At 33.3% G+C, this 23,014-nt stretch overlaps 2 protein-coding genes across 2 annotated transcripts; one reads left to right on the top strand and one right to left on the bottom strand.

Moving 5' to 3' along the window:
* The first annotated feature begins 1,946 nt into the window (after window positions 1–1,946).
* Window positions 1,947–5,521, top strand: LOC128172474 (complement C1q-like protein 3). The gene is made up of 2 exons (XM_052838269.1): window positions 1,947–1,992; window positions 5,073–5,521. Exons 1-2 carry the CDS (start codon window positions 1,947–1,949, stop codon window positions 5,519–5,521), a joined length of 495 nt encoding a protein of 164 aa, XP_052694229.1.
* A 5,341-nt stretch (window positions 5,522–10,862) lies between these two features.
* Window positions 10,863–21,244, bottom strand: LOC128172412 (microfibril-associated glycoprotein 4-like). Its single transcript, XM_052838212.1, has 11 exons — window positions 21,189–21,244; window positions 19,474–19,536; window positions 19,190–19,252; window positions 18,987–19,031; window positions 17,545–17,601; window positions 16,229–16,361; window positions 14,805–14,873; window positions 14,570–14,706; window positions 14,067–14,163; window positions 13,638–13,808; window positions 10,863–12,765 (listed from the first exon to the last, which is right to left on the bottom strand). Exons 1-11 carry the CDS (start codon window positions 21,207–21,209, stop codon window positions 12,464–12,466), a joined length of 1,158 nt encoding a protein of 385 aa, XP_052694172.1. The 5' UTR covers window positions 21,210–21,244; the 3' UTR covers window positions 10,863–12,463.
* Window positions 21,245–23,014: the final 1,770 nt, after the last annotated feature.

Raw genomic sequence — 23,014 nt, 5'->3', positions numbered from 1 at the left:
TCATAAACAACGATTGCACGTTCACATTTAATATGATGAAACATAAAATAAAAAAAATAAACGATGAATTATAATATGATCAATTAGTAACATAAAGATGTCATAATTCTAAATTATATATATCAGTAAATAGATTCTGCAATATATGTGCGACATACAGCATGGATATGTAAATGACTTTAAAATCTATATACATTTATATTCTACAAATATCAAAATAATGCTTAAGGTGCCTCTATACACCCACAGTTTATTCCAATTTTCAATAGAAGACCACAAAAAATATGCTTATCAAATATTAAAATGACGATAGGGATACTATAGGTATTTTTAAAGAATTTTTTAATGTTTTTTCGTGTTTTTGTAAAATACTTTTTAAAAAGACAGCTATCAACAAATTGAGAGAAATTATTTTTGTCATATGATGGATATTTCCTTCGGACACATAAAAAAAATATAACACTTAACATTCAAAGATGTTATTATTGCAATTTTTTTTAGTATTTCCCCAAAACATATTTTTTCATATTTTCTTACTCTGTTGACAAATCATCAGAAAAAGTTGCTTGATGTTATAAGAAAATGTATTTTAATAAATGTGACATAAAAAAATTGAATGAAAGCCATTGCAAATAAACACAAATAAATTTTATTTGGTATGAAAGTTCCTCATGTAAGGGTTATCGTTCCTAAGTCCCAAGGCCCAAACACCTTGGGGACTTTTCATTTCTGAGTTGAAGAAAATTTCCTAAATATAATGTTGGAATGATAAATACATACATATTTTATAATAGACTTTGCCCTGTATAAGTGAATATATTCGCTTTAATGTAAAACTAAGTCAAATAAATAAAGGAGAACATTGACTACGCTAATAGGATTTATATGTATCCCAACCTGAGAGAAATTCAAAGCAACCCTCTCATCCCCGTTAGGTGTCGATATTAATGTGCATTAAAGTATATTATGATTGAATTATTTTCACCTGTTTAGAATTTTCTTTCACGGTATTCAACCAAAAAATACGTTTTAGAAATTTTTGGAAAGTTAAAAAATTTAATGTTCTCAACGGGAATCGAACTCATGACCTACTGGTTTGTAGTGAACCCACTAACCCACTGCGCTACGGCGTAACATATAGAACATGCTAAAGAAACTCTTTAAAAATTTATACTTGATTTTATTGTTTATTGCGATAAATAATACCACACAACGTGAAGGTGTCACATACCACATTACTTGTAAGTAATGAATTTTTCAATTATCAAATTAAATCTATCCATCTAACAAATTTTTCAAAATAACGGTTCCCATACAATTCACCTCAGTTTAAATCAGCCAGTACCGGAAATGCATGTTACCAGATTTACTTTTTTGCGTACTGTGTCATCAAAAAGTGGTGTATAGAGCCACCTTAAATACAACTTCTTTCTTTCTTTCTCTCTCTCTCTCTCTCTCTCTCTCTCTCTCTCTCTCTCTCTCGTTTAATATGTTAATGTTAAACATGTATTCTGAAAGATCACGTGGTAAACGTCTTTCTCCCTTTAAATGTCATTGTATCGAATAAACCTTGAATTGTAATTGATAAGGACACAGTTTGTCGCTTGTCACTGCAAGAAAAGACAATGCATTTATTTGCCGCAATTGTTTGCTTCTTCGGATATTTTTCAATTAGTTCTGCCAAAACTGAGGAAAAAATACATGTAAAGGATGAAATCAATTTACGAAATATGATTTTTGAGCTAAAATCTTTACTTTTGGATCAAAATGAAAGAATACTGGCATTAGAGAGACAAAATGCTATGCAATCTGAAGAAATAGCAGAGTTTCGAACTATGATTCAAACTCAAGATGAAAAAATATTGCACTTGCAACGCCAACGCGCATGTAAAACTAATATTAAAAATTCATCAATATTAAAAGAACCCACATCAATGAATGTCCAGATGAAGAAAGCTTCGGCTTTTAAACGATCTGGAATTCCTGAAAAAGGTAAGCTAATGAAAATATATATCTGATTATTTACAAGAATCAACCTTTTATTTATGATGTTAAATTTCAATTGAGACCAATATACCATTAATATAGTATTTATTCACCTCATATACTTTGATTTTAGAATGGTAGAAAAAACTATTTAATCATTTAAACCTTTGATAATATGTTGGTAATTATTTTTTTTTTAAATTGTATTTGTTTGTCACTTTAAACCAGGTTTATTATCATTTTATTCAGTGATACAAATAATATAACATTTTTATTGTATTTTTATATATCATCAACAATTGTATTGATTAATTGGTTTTGTTATACCAAGTGCAAGGTCTGCAAGTGATTTCATATCATCGTCATTCTTGATAAGCGATATGCGTCACTGACCTAATTAATAATTGGGAATAGTGTATTCAAATCTGTCAGAAGGAAACAAAGGTCAAAGTATTATTCAATTTTGGTTATAAAATTGATCACGACCAATCACTTGGATAATAAAGTCAAATCATAAAACATGTTGTGTAAATGGTCAGGGTTTAAGTAAAGATAAAGATGCTAAATTTAAGACAAATCGGGATAACAAGAGTGCTTAGTAAATTAAAATTATATAACTGGAATTGCGACATTTCGGCAAGAACTAATTTTGATGAAATTATGAAACCCTGATCACACGATGAATTTGCATGGGTACCGAAAAAGTCGACAGGTTTTGGAGACGTCATTGAAACCGGTTCTGGGGGTATATAATGGCCAAGCGCGCCCTTACAACCTCAGTTGCGGTTTCTCTTTTAATAAAATCTTTAGACGTCAAAGCTTGTTTTCTTTTTAGGTACGTACATGTATAATAGTTAATCATATATGTTCTATCATCTTTAGTTAGTAATAAACTTTGTAAGTTATTTCAAAAGTAAACGCAACTAAACTGTAAATTATAATTGAAGTAAAATATTGTTGAATAATTTGTTTCTTTTTCAGGGAATTTTGTAAATGTTTTTATTTAAATGAGTTGCGGTTTCTCTTTTAATAAAATCTTTAGACGTCAAAGCTTGTTTTCTTTTAAGGTCAATTGCACAGAGACCGAAAGCAAGTCTTGAGGATCCATCTACCCTCACTACGCCAAGCAACCACAAAAACAAAGAAAATCACTCATAACAATCTGGTGGAGAAATCATCTTAATTCTCGGAAGATGGACCTAAGGAATGGAAAAACTACCAATTTCCAGGGCCTGCTCCCACAGACGCCAATTCCAACAACGCCCAGGACGCCGACCGCACCCCCAACAGTGAGGATGCAAAATCTCATGAGGACGACTCAACTCCTGAGGGACACACCGACAAACACAGGTGCAGTTGCCTCCTCTTCTGTCACTATAACTCAAACATCTCCTTCTACTATCCCTCCACCCATTCTTTCAACATCACCAGCAATAACGTCATCATCTTCCTCTTCTTCACCATCAGTTCTGCCGCCACAGGAGCATACTAGACATGCTCCGAATGTTATCAAACTTTCTCAATACCACCAGGCTGAACCAGCAAGCCAATGGTGGGCTTTATTTATGGCCATGGTAGCCTACTTTCAGTTGACGGAATCGGCTGCATTGTCAGCTTTTCCTTTTTACCTGGGAGATATTCCCAGGCAATGGTATTTTCAGTTGAATTCCACGTTTAAATCTTCTTTAGAAAGTTTGAAAGTTGCATTTTTGGATAGATTTCAAAAACAAACAAGTTCTTTTGATTTAAATTTATTTAGTATCAAACAATACCAGGAGGAAAAAGTTGATGATTACATGGCCCGCGTTACAAGGTTAACAACTGAATATGATCTCCTCATGCATTTACTTGTTGAGATCATTATTCAGGGGTTAAAACCAGATCTGAGGCAAATTGTAATGCCTCAGAGTCCGGAAAACATAGACAAACTACGAAAACTGGCTCTTGTGGCGGAGCAGACAGTCAAATCTACAGAATCTGCAAACGCTTCGCTTGCAGCTTCTATACAACACTTAGAAGATAAACTTATGTCAACGTTTTCAGACAAACTGGAAGCCACTGCAGCTGCAATTGCAGGCTCCAGAGCTCAAAATTTTAATAACAATCAAAATTTTCAAAAACGCTCTTATAATCAACCCAGTCAAAGAAATTATCGCCCAAACTATTTTTCAAATCCTTCAAATGTTCGGCAAAATCTCAATGTTAAATGCCAAGGTTGTGGTGGTAACTGTTTTTCTCGACAGCAATGTCGATCATTTGGCAAAATATGTTTAAAATGTAAAAAGCCTAACCATTTTTCTGCTGTCTGTCGATCTTCTATGCGCGCTAATCATACACAATAGGGATTCGCGCCTATCCCTGGATTTCCCAAGGATGGGCACAAAAGTAAGAAAACTGTAACTTTGGGTCTAACGTTGGCTCTGCAGTCAAGAAACACAATTGAAGTCAATATTGGGTTGCGCAACACAAAATCATTGGTAGATACGGGGTCACAAATCACTCTCATCGGTCATTTTTTTCTCAAATCTACGGAGTTTAAAGATCATAAGCTTTCAAAGCCAGACTATGATGTCATTAAAGGTGTTAGCAATAATACCCTTCCAATTCTAGGCAAAATTCTTCTTCCCTTTGAAATTAACCACAAAATATTTTGGAACCCAGTTCATGTGGTGAAAGGCTTGAATCAAACAGTCATAATTGGCGTCGATTTCATGGAAAGGCATAATGTATCTCTGCATTATAAGTCCAAAACAATTCAAATTGCTGACTCAAACAATTCTATACCGATAGAAATAAAGAGTCACTTTGCAAGAACCGCACAGAAAATTGTTGTTCCCCCAAAACATGAAATGATCATCCCAGTTAAAATTTCTAAATTACCGAAAAATCATTGAAACCGGTTCTGGGGGTATATAATGGCCAAGCGCGCCCTTACAACCTCAGTTGCGGTTTTTCTTTTAATAAAATCTTTAGACGTCAAAGCTTGTTTTCTTTTAAGGTCAATTGCACAGAGACCGAAAGCAAGTCTTAAGGATCCATCTACCCTCACTACGCCAAGCAACCACAAAAACAAAGAAAATCACTCATAACACAAACATCCGCACAACAACGAATAGCTCGAGTTGCAGACATTACAATCGCCTTCTACGCTTACTCCTCTCACACATTCCCAAGACCCAGTGACCACTTCATCCTGAACTTTGACACTATAATCACTAATCTCGGAAACGGTTATCACCCGCATTCCGGAACATTTATCGCAACTCGGTCTGGATATTATGTCTTTACGTGGTCCTTTAGGATTCAAGGTGATGCTCATATTTCGACCGAACTCGTGGTAAATGACACGCCTAGAGGTTCCGTTTACTATGACGCAACAGAGAAAGTAGGTGGAAACACTGGTGGGACGGTTGTCGTTCACGTTAACCAGGGTGATGAAGTATTTATACGTACAACCAATACTAACTATAACCTTGGTGACATTTTGAGTGATAACGCAGGAAGAACTTATTTTGGTGGTTGGCTTTTATCCTAAAAACCCCAACAATAATGGGTTTTCATTAAAATATACCACCTGCTGTTGTTTTCATTTAACAAAATTAACAAAAAACCAAAATTTCGAAAGAAAAGGATCAGGATGGATAGATAGATAGATAGATAGATAGATAGATAGATAGGAACACTTCATCACTGAGTTTTTAATTTTCTTCATTGGCATGAAATCAATCTGAAAGAGGGCATTTTAAGCAAGTACTCATAATAACACAGTGTCCATGCTCAATACATTCAACCTTTATATAGTTTAAGAGTTGCAGCTTATCTGCTTATCAGAACATACCAAGTAGAACTAAAGTCTGTCCCAAGATATGAATGAAGGGGGGAAATTCCCAAGATAATTTGATAACAGACCACCCGGTGCATTGTGTTCTCAGACTATTTGATCTTTTAACAAAAGATGTACTTATTACGTTTAAATCCAGTTTATTTACTTAATTAAGATTTTAAGCCCAGTACGTGTACTATTTTTGTAAATTCCTTTATCCTTCCATATGTAGTGTTTGATTTTGTTTTGAAGGGACGAGCTGTCCCGAATAATTGACAATATTTTACTTTATTGCTCATGTTCGTTGGTTATTTTCCGTGCTTTCATGCAATAACTGCTTATCTTATAGATCCAAAATTTAGAGATATCGAACATTGTTGGTTTTTTTAAAGGACTTATCATACACATTATAATTATTTTCTTCTAAATTAACATTATAATGGCAGATGTAGGTATCGTACCCCTGTACTGTCATATAATTAAATGTATTTTACTAAATCAGGCTGTCTAGAATTCAATCCTTTAGTTGGCGCACAAATGCCACTTGACATCGACTGGACTATTTTTCACCAAAGATTTCGTAAAAATCGTGATATACTGGAGCAACTGGGGCAAACGTCATGTTAGAGGACATGCAGTTTTATCTATGATCCTAAACTCTGTATAGAAATGCCCCAAATATAACAGCATTCATATCATTCTATTTCAATCTCTATGGCGACGAAACAAACAATATTGAAGTTGAGATTGGTTTGTTTTTCTTTTCAGCATTAGAATGATTACAAATAAGCCTCTGATTTTAATATTTTGAAGAAAATCTATTATAAAAATCAAAGAAATAGATTAATAAAAGAAAACTGTACATTTCTTTGAAATTGAATTCATTTTAATGAAAAGATATGGTTACAGAAACATTTTTTTTCTTTTCGAACATTTGGCGGAGCCCATGTTTAACGATTATTGAACAAGTTTGATACACACCATTTGGTAAGTTTAAAAAGAGCACAAACAAACAAAACAATGACCTATATATATGTTTTCAGTATATTTTAAAAGTCAATACTCAGTCTTAAAGTCTAAAGTCTAAATCACCTCAAATGTATGCATATTGCGTTTAAGGACTTGAGTTTAAGACTTGATCAAAAGATCTGTAGTGACACCGGGGCTTGCTGTTGTATGATGGTTTTATAAGACGAGGCGTTTGAAACAATGATAGCTTAGTTCAACGTTCATTTCATGAATTGAAATATTTTTGGGAGGGATGGTTTCGAGTTATATTTTTGACAATATTGTAATGTAATTTAAGAAAATTTGATAGTTTTAATTACAGAACATCACTATACAGAGGATTAACATCGTTTCATGTTATTTATTTTTGGCAGTCATAACATTTTATAATACACAAACTGATGATTTTCTGAAATGTTATATGCAATTAAAGTGAGAGTTTACTAGAAAAAAAGATACAATCAATTGTATGAAGTTGAAATATGTGAAAACAACTGGTGTTAGAAAACCCGAAACAAAAGGAAATTATGATTAATGGGTATCACTTTACAATTTTTAAATAACAACCAGTTTTATCAAAGTGTGTCAAATGTGCTCCTGGTTTGGTCAATGTTTTCGGCGTCGTAAAGTACTGTACTAAATTTCCTTACAATAAAGTACTGTTTACCTATGTAACAAGAATTGCTATTATATTTGACGGCATGCATATCCATTTTGAATTTTACCCCACATTTTAATAAGCAATGCAACAAAAGTTGACAAGTTAACACAATGATTGCGCAATTGCCATCAATTAGCACATTTGCATTAAAATGATTTTTGCATAATTGCATATTACCACAACTACACTGATCAACAATACGAGACCCAATTTCATCCATGTTCACTAAAGAATATGGCCAAAAAACCACAATAAACTAAAATAATTAATAAAAAGTGTATATTGAATATTTAAGAATTTCAACTTCATAGTGCCGAAGAAATACGAATTTTTCAGCGGTCAGAATAACTTATAATACATTAAACAATCAACCATTTTATATGAATAAGCACGTATAGTTTACGGTTTGTGCGCTTTCATCCACAAATATAAATATGTCATTCTTTATATAATTAGTTTTTTATGAAGATATACTATTTCTGATGATTAAGGTGTGTACTTATTACAACGATTTTACACGTAGACCGAGTGATAACAAGGATTGAATGTTTTCAATTGATATAAAAGCAAACAACATTGTAATTCGAAATAGACTCAAAAACAAACATTTAACAATGAATGATAACTATTTGTAAGCTGTCGTTACAAATTTAACAGAATGATACAGGCAGCATATCATTTACTAGAACTAGACGGATACAATGCACAACAAAATTGAATTTCTAAACGCCGAACCATCACATAGGAAGTTTTCACACCGATATAGCTTTCACTTAAGATACCAAAAGTTACATGTTTCAGTTGTCATTCCCTTAAACCCCATTCAGGTTTTTCAGCGTGCAAACGTTATACCACCACGCCCCCTGGCGAGCAGTAGTACACCGCGCGGGGCGGGCGTTCTCGTACGTTATCTATATCAATAGTGCTGCATTTCTGGTTATTCATTTTTGTGCTTTTTCATGACGTCGCCTATATTAAATGATACTGTAAACGTAAAATAATTGGCGTTTACGATAGTTCGCTGAAATTAGTTTTGGAACAAGTTGGCGTAGATTTGAATTAGCGTATTCCTGAATGTGGCTGTTCTTTTACATATATACATGGCATTTAACGATGTAATTTATTTAGAATGTCTCTAAACGTACGTATTGGTCAGAGGTTCCTATAGTCGTTAGCTGGCAAAAACCGTCGTTACTTGCAAAAAAAACGTGCATGTCAAATTGAAAACTTATGAGATCCTTTTTTTGAAGAAAAAAATGAAGAAACCAATAAAAAAAGTCAAAAAACACTTTCCCCAAGAAAACTCCATCTCACCGGAAAACAAAACATATTTGAATTATACCAGGCTACACTGAGTGCCTCTAGACGTACGTATAAGTCAGAGGCTACTAAAGTAAATAGCTGGTAAAGATTGTCGTTACAATGAATGTGAAATTGAAGAATTAAGAGATTTGTTTTTAAAAAATAAAGAAAATACTTGTGTTTTGTTGTAAAAAGCTGAATTTGTATAAAGATTTTGAATAAATCTTACGTGAAAAAAAAATGACGCTGTTTTTTTTGCCCGTTGTAAATAAGTTTCTGAAACGTTTTAATTTGTTTCGATTACTGAAATACATTCTATTTTTGATCGATGGTTATTCGAATTAAACAATTTAAATCATGGCCTATCTTCAAGGTAATTTATGGTTTGATAAAACTTGATAACAACGGTGTTCAATTATTAAATTCCACATATTTTCCAACTCTCTATTTATTGACAGATACATGTCTATTTTTTAAACTGTATTTTACTGAACCAAAAGTTACTGGAATCTCTGTATGACCGTAGATGGTAATTTCGCTGTTGTTTACATTCACTGGTGTCCTCTCTTCATCTCTGAGTCGAGGTTTGACATCAGAGGCCATGTTGTCAAAAATGCTTTTTGAAATGATCGTTGCTGTCGATCCAGTAGCATCTAGAAAATTTACGTGAATTCCACCAACCAATACAGATACTTAAAGGCCATCATCCCATTTCTTTTAATTTTACTAATATGCCCTAAACAAATTTATTCATCCTAGTCTAAATTTTCTTAGGTCATTTATGTCCATCATCCGCCGTACCCAGACCTAAAAACTCGACGGTTTGAAGGCCATCATCCCATTTCTTTTAATTTTACTAATATGCCCTAAACAAATTTATTCATCCTAGTCTAAATTTTCTTAGGTCATTTATGTCCATCATCCGCCGTAAATAAAATAAATTTGTTTGTTTGGTGTTTGATCCTTGTTGCCTTCCATTGCCACCGTATGGTCTGTTCTTGGTCTCTGTTTTTTGTTGATACATTGGACATTCCCTCATGAAATGATCAGTGGCGCGGCAGATGAATCATTGCCTGTTGTTCTGATTCTGTCGTCCACTAAATTTCGCTGTCTGTCCGGATTCCCAGCGTTCCAATCTCGTAATTATTTGCTTTAGGGTATCCGTCAGATCTAGTTGGATTGCATCTAAACAGCTTCCGGAGTTACTCCTCTTGACTTCCGTATCGTCACCAATCACTCTGACAGTCTGTCTCCGTTTTTCTCCTTCACCAAGAACGGTCTCGTAACGCTCAATGACCTCTACCGCATCTGCTATGGTCTGGCAATCCTTGTCTATGCAACAGCATTTCATTTCTAATGTAATTCTTTTATAAAGCTGATTAATGGACAGTGCTTCCTGCGCGAAGGCATCTAAGTTAGGGTAGTATTTCTGTGACATTTGTCTTAAATCATCGGCAAGTGCCGCTATGGATTCATTAGGGGTTCGTCTCCTAGATTCAAATCTAGATAACCAACGATTCTGCTGCCTAGAACTTCCAAATCTCTGCTCTAGTATGTCAACTAGTACGGCGTACGTCTCTCTGGACTTAATGGGTAGACTTATCTAAAAAGTGCGAGCAGGACATCGGAGACAAGCTGCTAACGTCAACGTTCCATCTTCCCATTTCCGCACACACCTCAAAATATGAAATGTTCTCCTGCCAATCATCACCACCTGTAAAAGCTTCCGGTTTCAGGTTCAAGCCTCTCGCTGCTCCGAGTCTCGGCTGCCAGTCACCGCCACTTCGTTTTTTTTGGTCAGCGTTGAAGTATTCCTGAAGATCATTCGGACGATCGTCGTCAACTTCCGGGTGTTGAACATTTAGAATAAGTTCAGGATCGGGGATGCCATTAAAACACCAGGATAAAACTCAACCACAAGAAGATACTTGAAAAGAAAACATCAACCTTGAAAAATTATCAAAATCCCCAACTAAACAACAGAAAAAGTTAGAATCCTGGACGCTGCTTAAAAAATACAGCATCCCACTTTTGACACCGGTTTGTAACAAGTCGAGCTACAAAAGAAAAACACCGTTTTTCTAACACACATCAATTTATTCAGGATGGCTAAATATATAAATATCACAACACAGACAAAGATGCTGACCATTTCAAACAATACAACCCGAAACCCGGGGCTATCAACGTTTCAAAAACTCTTCAAAAAGAAAATATAATGCTACAAGTTCTCGTATCTGACGGATTTGTCGTTTCCAAGCTCAGTATCAACTATAAACAGCGTATAGGAATTGTACTGAATTAATAAATATTAAATGCATAAACTTGCACCGATCGGGAAGCTTTAGTCAAAACACGCAGTCTAATTCTATCTGGTAAAATCAAACCCCCTCCCCATTTGTACTACAGTGTAGGTATGCTAATTAAGTCCTCATAATTTCCAGTAAATTGTAAATAATTCAGTCAGCCTTATCTGGACATCCGGACAACTCGTTATAAAAATGAATAACCTATTTGAACTTATGAGTGCTTAACCAAACGGGATGTGAACGAGTGTTCAAGTGATACTGCTGCTGGAACTAGTATATATGTATAACCTTCTCCAAACAAGGAATACTTGTCCTTTTCTATCTGGACACAAACAACTAATCAGAAATCTGTACGGATCATGGACATTCCGGACAAGTATCCTATATTTCCGAACAAGCATATTTAAAATATTTTATTTTTAAATTTTAAATAATAAAAAACATGTTATTCCTATACAAAGCCTTGTCAGGATTAATTTAATAACACGGACACATATTTCTATGTCAAAATACGCATATAGCCTTAATACACATCCTTGCAATATTTTACACTTTAAATAAATTGAAATTAAACACCTTCTGAAGTAGTGCGCGTAGCGATACACTTGAATACGGAAGCTCGCTATGAAGACATAGTTCATCAATCAAGGTGACCGATAAAAGCAATCACTGATCACACTGAGGTAAAAATACGGGAAAATAGTGGTCAGCATCTAAATACAATAATACATGATATAACAAAAAATTAAGAAATGTTGCTAACACAAAAATAAGTGTCAGAATACGTTGCATGTTGAAGAGTGAAGCGGTTTGTGAAGCATATTCCGTACATAGAAATTTTTGAGCGGTAAAATGACGATTATCTCGCGGAAAGAGCATTAAAATGGCATGGAACTGAACAGGATGATTAATTTTGTAAATATAAAGATGTTTTAAACAAATATCATGCATTTACTCGATCGAATAACGTGTCAAAGCAAATAAATTGATTTCGTAAAAATGTAAACAATGAACGGGGGTAGTGTCAAAACACGAACGATAATTCAGAACATGTAAATGATTTGGTGAATCACGTCAATAATAGGTTTTTGATAGGTAAACAACAAATAACTGAACATGATACGAGGCATTTTAACTAGAATTGCATGTCTGATGTAAGACACAATGAAATATTAATAGAAATACTTAATTGATCATATAACATTAATTTATATATGAATGTATAGATAACAATACAATGAATATAATACACATTTTTGTTATAATATAAAAAAAAACAAAAAAGTTTGTAATTTAAAAAACTACCTAAAACAATAAATGAAAACTATTCCTAAACCATCGGAATAATAATGAAGATACAGGACAAACATCAGATCATTTACTGGACTTACACAATGCACAATAAAATTGATTTTCTAAACGCCGAACCATAATATAGGAAGTTTTCACACCGACATAGCTTGAACTTATTAGATACCAAAAGTTACATGTTTCAGTTGTCAAACAGGTTCCGTTCCCATAAATCCCATTCAGGTTTGTCAGCGTACAAACGTTATACCACCACGCCCCCTGGCGAGCAAAAGTACACCGCGCGGGGGCGTTATCGTTATCCCTGTCAATGGTGCTGAATTGCATGCCACTTGGATCTGTACTTCCATGATTGTCCATGCCGTCGCCTATATAAAATTATACACATGAATAAGAAACTTGGCAATGAACAGGAAAATATAATTTTGTAATTTTGTTTAAATATTAATTAATAAAACCGGAAGGGGGTGGGGAAAACCGATCGCTCCGCTGATTTTGTTATATAGATTTATTTTTTCCATGTGTTTTTTTTTTCTTTTGTGGTACATGTATCAACAGGTGATACAAATATCAAACTGGGTCTGGATTTTAAGAGCGTGTGCTAACCATTGTGACAATCAACTATTCAATGATTGGTGTTTCTTTTGTTATCTAGTTTTTTAAAGTTACATTTGTAATAATGTATACCAGGTTATTTTCGCCCTACAACACTTGCATAAACATTACATAAAAACGTAAAGTCACGCAAAGATAGATTATACGAAACTACCCTTTATCAAAGTTTCCACCAATCAAAAAGTCTTCGTACTCGAAAAAAAGAAAAAACTTTCTTCACGAAGACTGCATTTTAGCGAGAATTTGGGACATCTGATTGGCTGAATAACTGGGTTATGTTCTAACATTCGCCCAGACACGATTTGTATAAAAGAGATAACCTGGAACATTGGAATTCGCCCAGTCTTAAATTCGCACGCTGAGAACGAGGGCAAAAGGGGCGAAAATAATACAGGGGCGAATAGTTTCCTGTTTACAGTAGCTATTCGATATGGCAGGAAAACTGATAAAACCGTTAATCAAATTCTAACAAATATGAAAAGGAAGAGAAAAAATGAATGAAAGTCATGAAAATGTGCCCCATTAATCAAACTGATTAAACAAGTTCTATGCAATTATTTACATTTAATTTCAAAACGTTCATTTTATCAAAAAAACTATACAAACTATAACAAAAACAACCTACCAGCATTTCCTTCATACGACCCGGCTTTAAGACTCAGTCTGTAGCCATCGGATTCATCAGCCACTTTAAAGTCGCCGTATTTGGCGTAATACCAGAGTCCACTGAATGCTTCTAGACGAACATACAAGTCAGTGGTTCCTAAAGTAGTAAGCTTGTGAAGATTGTCGTTACCTGCAAAACAATGTATGTCGAATTGAAAACTTAAGGTATTCAATCATGATAAAAAAAATCAAGAAACAAAAGAAACTGTACAAATAAAAACTCCAACGCCACTTCATAGCACAGTATCTTGCCGGACACCAAAACACATTCAAACCAAAAACAAAATTATAACAGTGTGTAACGCCTCAATGAGATTCCTTTTTAAAAGAAATTCGTTAGAAAAATACACACGCATCTATAGTAAATAATAAGTTATAAACTCCATACCAATCCAATGCTCTCCTGATGCCACTCCAAAGCCATTCTTGTAACTGTCCCATTGACGATAGAAATTAACAGACCCGTCTCGTCTGTGTTGGAACACCTTCATTTTTAGAAGAATAAAAAGACATTTTGGCACATACAGAACTATACAGAATGTGTATTTGAAGTATTATTCATTTTCTCATCATTTTTTAAAAAAATTATCTTATATTCCGTATTACTGCTTTTCACAATACTATTTTTCTTTTTTACTGATACGTGTGACCAAATAATAAAATGCTGGTTAGACTCTAATCTTTTACTGATAAATGATAGTTACACATTAATTCCATGCGCGGATCCAGGAAAAAAAATCAGGGGGGGGGGGGGTAATTGCTTTGCCTGAGGAAGGGAGGGGGGCATATTTGTGGTCATATTATGATGTAATTTGAGGTTATTTGAGTTTTACATGGGGGAGGGGGGTTAAAATCCCCTGACCCCCTCTAGATCTGCTTGGATTTTATTACCGTCCATCCTCCACCGTCCGTTGTCATATCACAGTACACGACGACTGGCGTCTCTGTAAGTGGGTCGGGGTATACAGTGTAAAGCCCATCACTATCGTTTCCAAACAGCTTTAGATCTTTGCAGTCACTGAAGATTTCTGTAGAACATACAATCCATTTTTACTAGGTTATTATTTCTGGACATAATTTATCAATGATTCCATACCCTATTATGTCAAGCAAAGGTGAATCGTACCGGTTCCATTAATTCTTCTTAGATAGCTTCGGTTAAGGCGCAACATATTTCCGTTATCGTTGGGAGAATCTGAAAACGAAGAAATAAAACGAAGGATGCTGTGATTTTGATAAGACAGGTTTCTGTAGCACATACTTGAATATATTTCATTTGTCAAATAAATAAAACATTTCAAAAGCATCCCATTTTATTAAGAAAAAATACTCTTATTTTAACTCGCGTGTTATTTTTTTTTTATTATTAGAGCTACTACTGAATTTATAAAACACTCATTACATACATCCGTCTACTATTGTGTATAACCTTAAGGTACTTTACTACGAATATACTTTAAGACACTATACCACCAGATGGCGATCAAAATGTATTTGCTAAATCGTTTGTATCAACTGGTTTGGTAAAATGTCGTCATAGCTCAGTGGTTAAAAAATTTGGCTTGTGAACTGCAGATCCCGAGTTTGAATCCGCCTGGGTCTATTGATTACATATTCGAAACACGCGAAATTAAACCTTTGAAAATATGATTATTTATGCAAAATTTCACATTTTTGTTGCCTTTTTGACTTAAATATGTCCTATTCATTATGCTATCCACCACAATCAAGAAATGTTTTACTGATTAAGAAACTATTTCAAGTTGTAGTAAGCCACTTTAAAGAAAAGCGAGTGCATCTGAGTACAGAGCTGCGAAATTTTAAACACAAAAAAAACCTTTAATATCACAATTCAGGTAGAACTTTTGGTCGATAAAGCATAATTAATATATTATTCTTTTACAAAATATGGTATTGTAAAGACAACGCCGTCATTTTGTCCAAGTAGTGAACCATATCGTAGAATACATTTTTAACACATAATTTTTTGGGAGTTGATTTTAATCAACTCTCCTATGCAGTTACTCTGGCAAACCGAAAGTGAAACAGTGTTTGGACCTAAGGACAAATCATCACCGCTGACAAGACGTAGATCTTGAAAATAATAGATAAATTCGGTGTACCGTATGCTGTTCTATTGTTTTTCAAAAGAAACGTATTTATAAATTCATTGAAAGTAGTCAGATTTTATATAGTACGAACAATTTAATTGTTTTTGTAGTTGTATGTATTCCTACGCCAGAGTTCAATATAGTCTCGTTCAACCAGACGCTTGGCTGTCTCCGTAAATCTCCGACAAGCAGAGAGTCTCTCTTGGTAGTCGGAGATTAACGAAGACAGCCGAGCGTCTGGTTGAACGAGACGAGAGTTCAATATTGCTTAGATCCAGACGTATACAATTCTTAGACACATTTCGATTACTGATACACAGTTTGATGGAATTAATTCTATCTTTAAATATTACACAACATGATTCATATGGGGTTTTCTTGAAATTCTTGTCGGAAAAGTTCGAGAATTCATATTGTAAAAATGTCGATTTTATCTTACCTTGTCCTTGAAGGTACAGGACCGCAATAGTTGCAACAGTAGTTGATATAACAACGGCAATCACTGACAGGATCACAATTATACATGGACGTTTGGAGTCTTTAGTATGTTCTTGGTTACTGTTGGAGTTTTTCTATAGAAATCAACATTGATACTATTTTGTATTAATGTAAAAGTATTATATTTGGCGTGTGTACTATATTTTGCGGAAATTAGATTTTCAACAAGTTCGCGTGTATTTGAATTAGCGTATTCCTGAATGTGATTATTCATATGCAAATATTCAGGTCATTTAACGATGTACTTGATTTAGCAGAAGTTATCTTTCGCCCAAAACGCTAAATACGAAAAAAATTGTGAATTCGTAGAATACACAGCCAAATGTAATACGTTTACAGTATTTGGTGTGTATCTATTTTGCGTTATTGGTTAAATATAACTTCGGCTCAATCAGGTACATTTATTTGCTTAATACACATGCATATGTTTAAGAAAAAAAGGAACATTTAGCAGTACGCTAATTCAAATCAACATCAATATGTTTCAGTACAAGGTATTCTTAATCAATTATCTCATACTCTACAGATATTACCTACACAAAATGAAATACATGTACACTGACATTAGCATGAACAATAATATTATATATTTGTTTTTTATTTTTTTTATTTTTTCAAAGATATTTTATGACAGTTATTCTTTGATGTCTGAAGCTCACAGTTCGCCATTTGTTACCTTTCCATACGTTTAATAATCAATCAGCAAACTGAATGACATACTGTAGAGGCACATATTTTCGTTGGGTTAAAATTTCGTTGTTCTCAAACCAAATAAAATTCTGTTGGCATTTAATTTCGTCATATCGTTATCTTTAAAATGTATTACCTATCAACTCTGTATTTATTAATACTTTGGTTAAAGTGAAAAAAAATGCGTCATGGATTTAATTTCATTGATTTATACTGCCAACGAAAATAACAAAGTAATATCCTCAACGAATATGTCAGCCTCTACAGTAGTATTATCCGGTAATGGAAATATTAAACAAGTATATTGTCATGACTACTATTGTAAATTTCCTAAATAAATGCAAGACATTATTAGCCATGTAAAATCATGCAAAAAGCATAAATAATAAAAATTCGCTTTTTTTCGGACAGATGTACTTAGTGAAAACTGTGATTTTAAAAAATCGGCTTTTGCGAATTTATATTTTTCAACTTGATGCTAAACAGTTGAATCGCTGAATTAAGTACTCGCATAAAATGAGGAATGTCCAGTATCTTAGGATTTTTTTTAAAAATATGAACTAATACCTGTTCTACATGATCAGGATTATCATCTTTAATTCTAGGAAGTTTCCCCTGTCGGCCCTGCAACACAGAACTGCTGTTTTTAAAAAAGACGAAATAACTGTTATATTATCTCTTTAATTGTTGTTTTATACCAACTGTCGTTGATTAAGGGATAGTCAAATTTTGAATAATATGGGAATATGCTTTTAACGATCACATTAAAAAAGTATGCTAAAGGATTTTGGAAATCAATGATTATTAAATTTCATTGATCAAATCAAAGGGGTTTAGTATTATTTTAACAATGCTTTAATCATCCTTTGATAGACCATTTGTTGTGTGAATTGATCTTACATATAAAAATTGTCATACAGTAATGAATATGCAAAACAGGATAATACAAATAAACATGTTCATGTATTTGTAAAAGTACCAGAGAGTCAAAATACAAGTCATTTATAATTATTTGAAGCAATTGGAACTTTAAAAGAGTAAATTTACACCCGATTTAAAGCTAAACACCGCATGTATAAAGGCACCGTCCGTCACACAGATATATGATTCCTTTTGATTCCATTACACACGAAACTTATAATCGATGTGCAATATTCACTTTGTGATCTATGGAGTTTATGTATTTCTCTCTTATTATGTGCATTTTCTGTTTGTTTATAATGCATTAACCTGTTGTTTTTCATGTATTAGTCCCCTGGCTTTATGAAAATGCGTAAAATTTGATAATTTTCATCGCGACCGAGTAAAACGGAGTGGCCAAATATACTAGCTTCATACAGGTGATACAATGTACCGCTACATCGAAATACTTTAAACTATTAAGAGGTTTGCCGGTATACATTTCCCTTGTGGCTTCAGACGGATCTAAACAAAAACATGAACAGGCCTAAATGGATATGTTGTAATATGAGGTTTGTAGGAATAGCAATTAGAAAACAGAAATATGGCGGGCAGTGCCTATCTACAAGCCGTTTTCAGCTTTGAGGATCATTTACGCCCGGTAAATTCATTTAAATCACAGAATGGCGATTTTAACGCATTGGGTAACAATATATATCGCCAAATTTAGATGTCTATCTCTATGCCGCAATAAAGTGTTGTTTCTCTGTATCATAACGTAAAGTCTCCAGTTTAAAGATCACAGGAAACTTTATTTTCATGACGAGCGGTAACATTTCAAGAGTTGATTTCCTCCAAAATTAAAGTGATTTTTTTTCCATTTGCATGTTTTGCGCTTGTTAAAAAACCATATCTTGATGTAATTTAGTAGAGTGGGTTTGAATGTGAATATTTTACCGGGTCTGTTAAGGATATATAAGTCCCATTGACCCGATTGTCAATTTATATATACATATCCAGTAATAAAAAAACCCCCCAGTGATTTTTCATTCTGGATAATTGAACTATAAACAGAATCTTCATCAATGCTGATCAAGTGTAATCCTTACCGATTTTGGTGTTATGAATTTACCAGTCTGTCTGTCATAAAAGCCCTGCAGTTAAAAAAGAAACACAAAATATACATTTCATTAAATTAACAATTTAGCATTAATTGCAACGTATTTACTATGAACAGGGATCAAATTCAAAACCAAAGTTAATTTCATACATAGAAAAGCGTTTCTACTATTTGAATTAGCTGAATACGTACCTCTGAAATTTTATCATATGTAGTTGAAGTTGAATTGGAAATGACCGTGTATATCGCTATGCTCTGCAAAAGGAAACGTTTTTTCTATATTGTAACGACGCTTGGTATTCTTAAAAACCTCTTAACCAACACATTGGCTTCATCAATTTTACGTGATTATTTGAAAATAAAATTTAAAAAAAATCTTTGCCAGCGAGTTTCAGCTACAATATATTAAAAACGGGTATAAAATGCATTTTTTAATGTTTGATTCTCGTAAAAATCATTATTTACTAAAAACATACCTGTTTTGAATCAATTGAACTGCTGATAGCTGAAAACTGTGCGTATCCGGAACCTCTCGAACCCTGAACATAAAACAATCAGCAACTGATTACATTCTTTAAATTGTTTAGTGTTTATTAAAGTGTTTATTTACGCCTAGGGGAAATTTACCCCAGTTACATGGACGCGGTTATCTTAAAACGCGTAAAATACCCCCGCGTGTATGATAAAAAAAATAAAACTTAAGAATAGTAAATCATTAATCCGGGTATTTAACACTCACGCGTATTGATTGGCCGTAGAAAACACTTACTTAACCACCTGCGTAATTAACCACTTTTACAGTATACCTGGTATGAATGAATAAAAAACAGATGGGCACATTACGTTTTTGCTATATGATGTATATAAAATGTCACTTATTTTAAAAAGAAAAGCAAATGATCTCTTTCATCCTAATATCAACACAATCACTTTGTGGTAGTGAATATTAAAAAAAGAATTTCAAGAAACAAAAAAACAAAAAACACAAAAACCCAAACAAGACCCCCTAAAAAAAACCCAAACAAAACAAAAACAAACCCCAATACAACAAAAACAAAACCCGAAACAAAAACAAGTATTCCTTTTAAAGGAATGGTCGGCATTATATATCATTTATTATACTTTCATTTTAAATACTTAAATCTGATTGGGTTAGACTCAGTTTATAATCCGTTCTATTACCCTCAGCGTTAGCAACACACTTAGCAACGGGTAACACAACGAAATGTTACGTGCGCGTAAATTATGCGCATACGGTTCGCCGTAGAATTCACGTCATTTCTATATAAAAGCAGTAAAAATATTCTCTAAAATTAAGACATTCGGTATAATAAAATAAATAGTGCCTGTTTCGGAGGATTGTCGCGTCGGTTGACAATGGTTTCCTCGGGGATGTCAATTTCAACTGTTACCCTCCCAAACAGGCACTATTTATATATTGTCAGCTCTGTTTATATCATATACGCTACATGCAGTTAACTATATATAGCACCGTTTTATTGATTTCCGAAATGGCAAGGCATGAATGAGCTTTACATTAGTAGGCGAATTATACTTCCGTCTAATATTCTTACGAATATGTGAAAAAATAACGTGATTTAAATCACTATGTATGTAACACAATAAATGTTTTATTTTCAGGGTAAACGGATAAGATTACTGTTTCAGTAATCTACATCTAATTAAAGATTTGAATAAGGTTGTCATTGCATAGTAAATAAAATAGTGCAAGGCGCAATGCGTGCGCAAATAGTTAAGTTTGCCGGATGTCTCATATGGACACAACTGTGATCGGCCAAAGCCGATCACAAAACAAAAAAACCCCCAAAAAACCAAAAAACAATAATAACTAAAAGAAAATTCTTATACTCGTTGACTTTACAAAAAATCTAAAATCTTAAATGAGCGAGTCAGGCCTTCAAAACAAATTAAACTCACCAAACAATACATCACGAGTATCTGACCTTGACATATATTTCTAAACAGATACGACTTACCTTAGACATATACAGATACGACTTAACTCATACCTATACAAATACGACTTCTCAAACAATTTACACGAAAATTGACTCCCACGAAATGAAATGATTCCACAGTATACAGTTATGACGCACTTCAGACCTATACAGATACAACTTACCTCAGATTTATACTGATACAACCTCAGACCTATACAGATACAACTTACCTCAGACCTATCAGAATACATTTTTTTTAAGACTGACTATCCCAAACTGATGATCTAATGTGTTGATTTGCAATGATTTTCTCAGTTACTTTATTTCGAATTTTCGTTTTATAAGTGCCAGCTTGGTGATCATTGTATTTAATTATCTTCCTGGTCGTTGTCATAATAGTAAAAATCCATGCATAAACATCATCCTTTGTCAAGTATGCACCTTTAAATTTCAACAGAGCAGCTAATTGCATAATGTGAAAATAGCTGTACACCCCTTGCGTTAATTATGTCATATGAAATCTGTGTGATGAATGCTGGGTTTTTTTTTAATTACACACGCTTATCCCACTTTCAATATTATAAACTAAAAGACCCAATAACATAATTATTGTGAAACAAATGACCTGAAATCATGAAAATTCTTCGACAGGGAAAACCAGAATTTATGAATGGAAAACTTCTTTTTTTTAAACTGACTGTCATTAAAATGTGTTGGATATCAGATAAACGTGTATGGATAATAAACAGACAAATATAGAGTACAATCTCTGACCACCTACCATGGTTTCATCAATATTCGTTAAATACTAATTTCGTGGATTTCGTTGTTAAGTTGATTCACGAAATTAAATGTTCATTGAAGTTTAATTTCAACTAACATTTTGTATTGATAGGATCATTGGCCACGAAATTACATATCCTTGAAACCGTGGTTTTCAGAAAATCCACGATATTGATACCCACGAAATTAATGAAACCACAGTATTGGCAGTATATATGAAGCAATGTGCATTAGTTGCTTTTTCTAATGAACGTTTGATAAATAATTATATGGTGGGTCAAACATAAAGTAAGCGAATTCTGTCTCTTTATGTAAATAATTTAAAAGGAATGAAAAAAAGTATTGTGCCCTGTTATTTTCTTCCTGTTTGTGTTAAACATTCAGAGTTAAAGGGATGTCGTAACGTATATGTAAAATAGGGTGCACAGATACATGTAAATACATTGGCTAATAAAATTGCATTTTATTTCGGTAGGGTTTGTTAAATGGGAGTGCAAAAGGTGAAGAACAAAAGATAAATGATACCTTTTCTTTTTTAGATGTATCAAATATTAACACATTGACTGTGATAAATTAGATTTCCATCTGTTAAATATTGATTAGAAATATATTTCACTTCATTTAATTTGTTATATGAAATCTGAATGAAATGATAAAAAATATCAGGCCTTAAGTAGGCGGAATAATCGTTGATGATATTTTGAATTATGGATCTAATAGATCTTTTAAAGACTTTTGCTTAAAGGATCTGTTTATCATTTATATATATTTGAAACATTCTGATTAAAAAAAAAAATCTTTGTAATAATAATGTTTGCTTTTGTTTGGGGAGATATCAAAGTATAATTAGCAATATCCCAAAAACAGTTAAACCACTATTGTGATATGTAACACTATGAATAATTAAAATACTAACACTTTTTTCATAAACAACGATTGCACGTTCACATTTAATACGATGAAACATAAACGATGAATTATAATCTGATCATTTAATAACATAATGATGTCATAATTCTAAATCATATTTATCAGTAAATAGATTCTGCAATATATGTGCGACAAACACCATGGATATGTAAATGACTTTAAAATCTATATACATTTACATCTACAAATATCAAAATAATGCGTAAATACAACTTCTCTCTCTCTCTCTCTCGTTTAATGAGTTAATGTTAAACATGTATTCTGATATTTTATTATATCTCGAGGAACGCCCATTTTAACCAGTTTTGTAATTTACACAAAAAAATGCTGATGTTCATGTTCG

This window comes from Crassostrea angulata, chromosome 2 (assembly GCF_025612915.1).
Source record: "Crassostrea angulata isolate pt1a10 chromosome 2, ASM2561291v2, whole genome shotgun sequence".
Classification (NCBI taxonomy): Eukaryota; Metazoa; Mollusca; class Bivalvia; order Ostreida; family Ostreidae; genus Magallana; species Magallana angulata.
This window is presented reverse-complemented; position numbering and strand designations above follow the sequence as displayed.

Coding starts and splice junctions, on each gene's coding strand:
- LOC128172474 (XM_052838269.1), top strand. CDS start 1,947: ATGAAGAAAGCTTCGGCTTTTAAACGATCTGGAATTCCTGAAAAAG. Junction 1,993..5,072: donor ATCTGGAATTCCTGAAAAAG/GTAAGCTAATGA, acceptor GAAAATCACTCA/TAACACAAACATCCGCACAA.
- LOC128172412 (XM_052838212.1), bottom strand. CDS start 21,209: ATGTATTCTGATAGGTCTGAG. Junction 19,537..21,188: donor TGTATTCTGATAGGTCTGAG/GTAAGTTGTATC, acceptor TTTTATGTTCAG/GGTTCGAGAGGTTCCGGATA. Junction 14,874..16,228: donor CCTGTACCTTCAAGGACAAG/GTAAGATAAAAT, acceptor CTTCGTTTTCAG/ATTCTCCCAACGATAACGGA.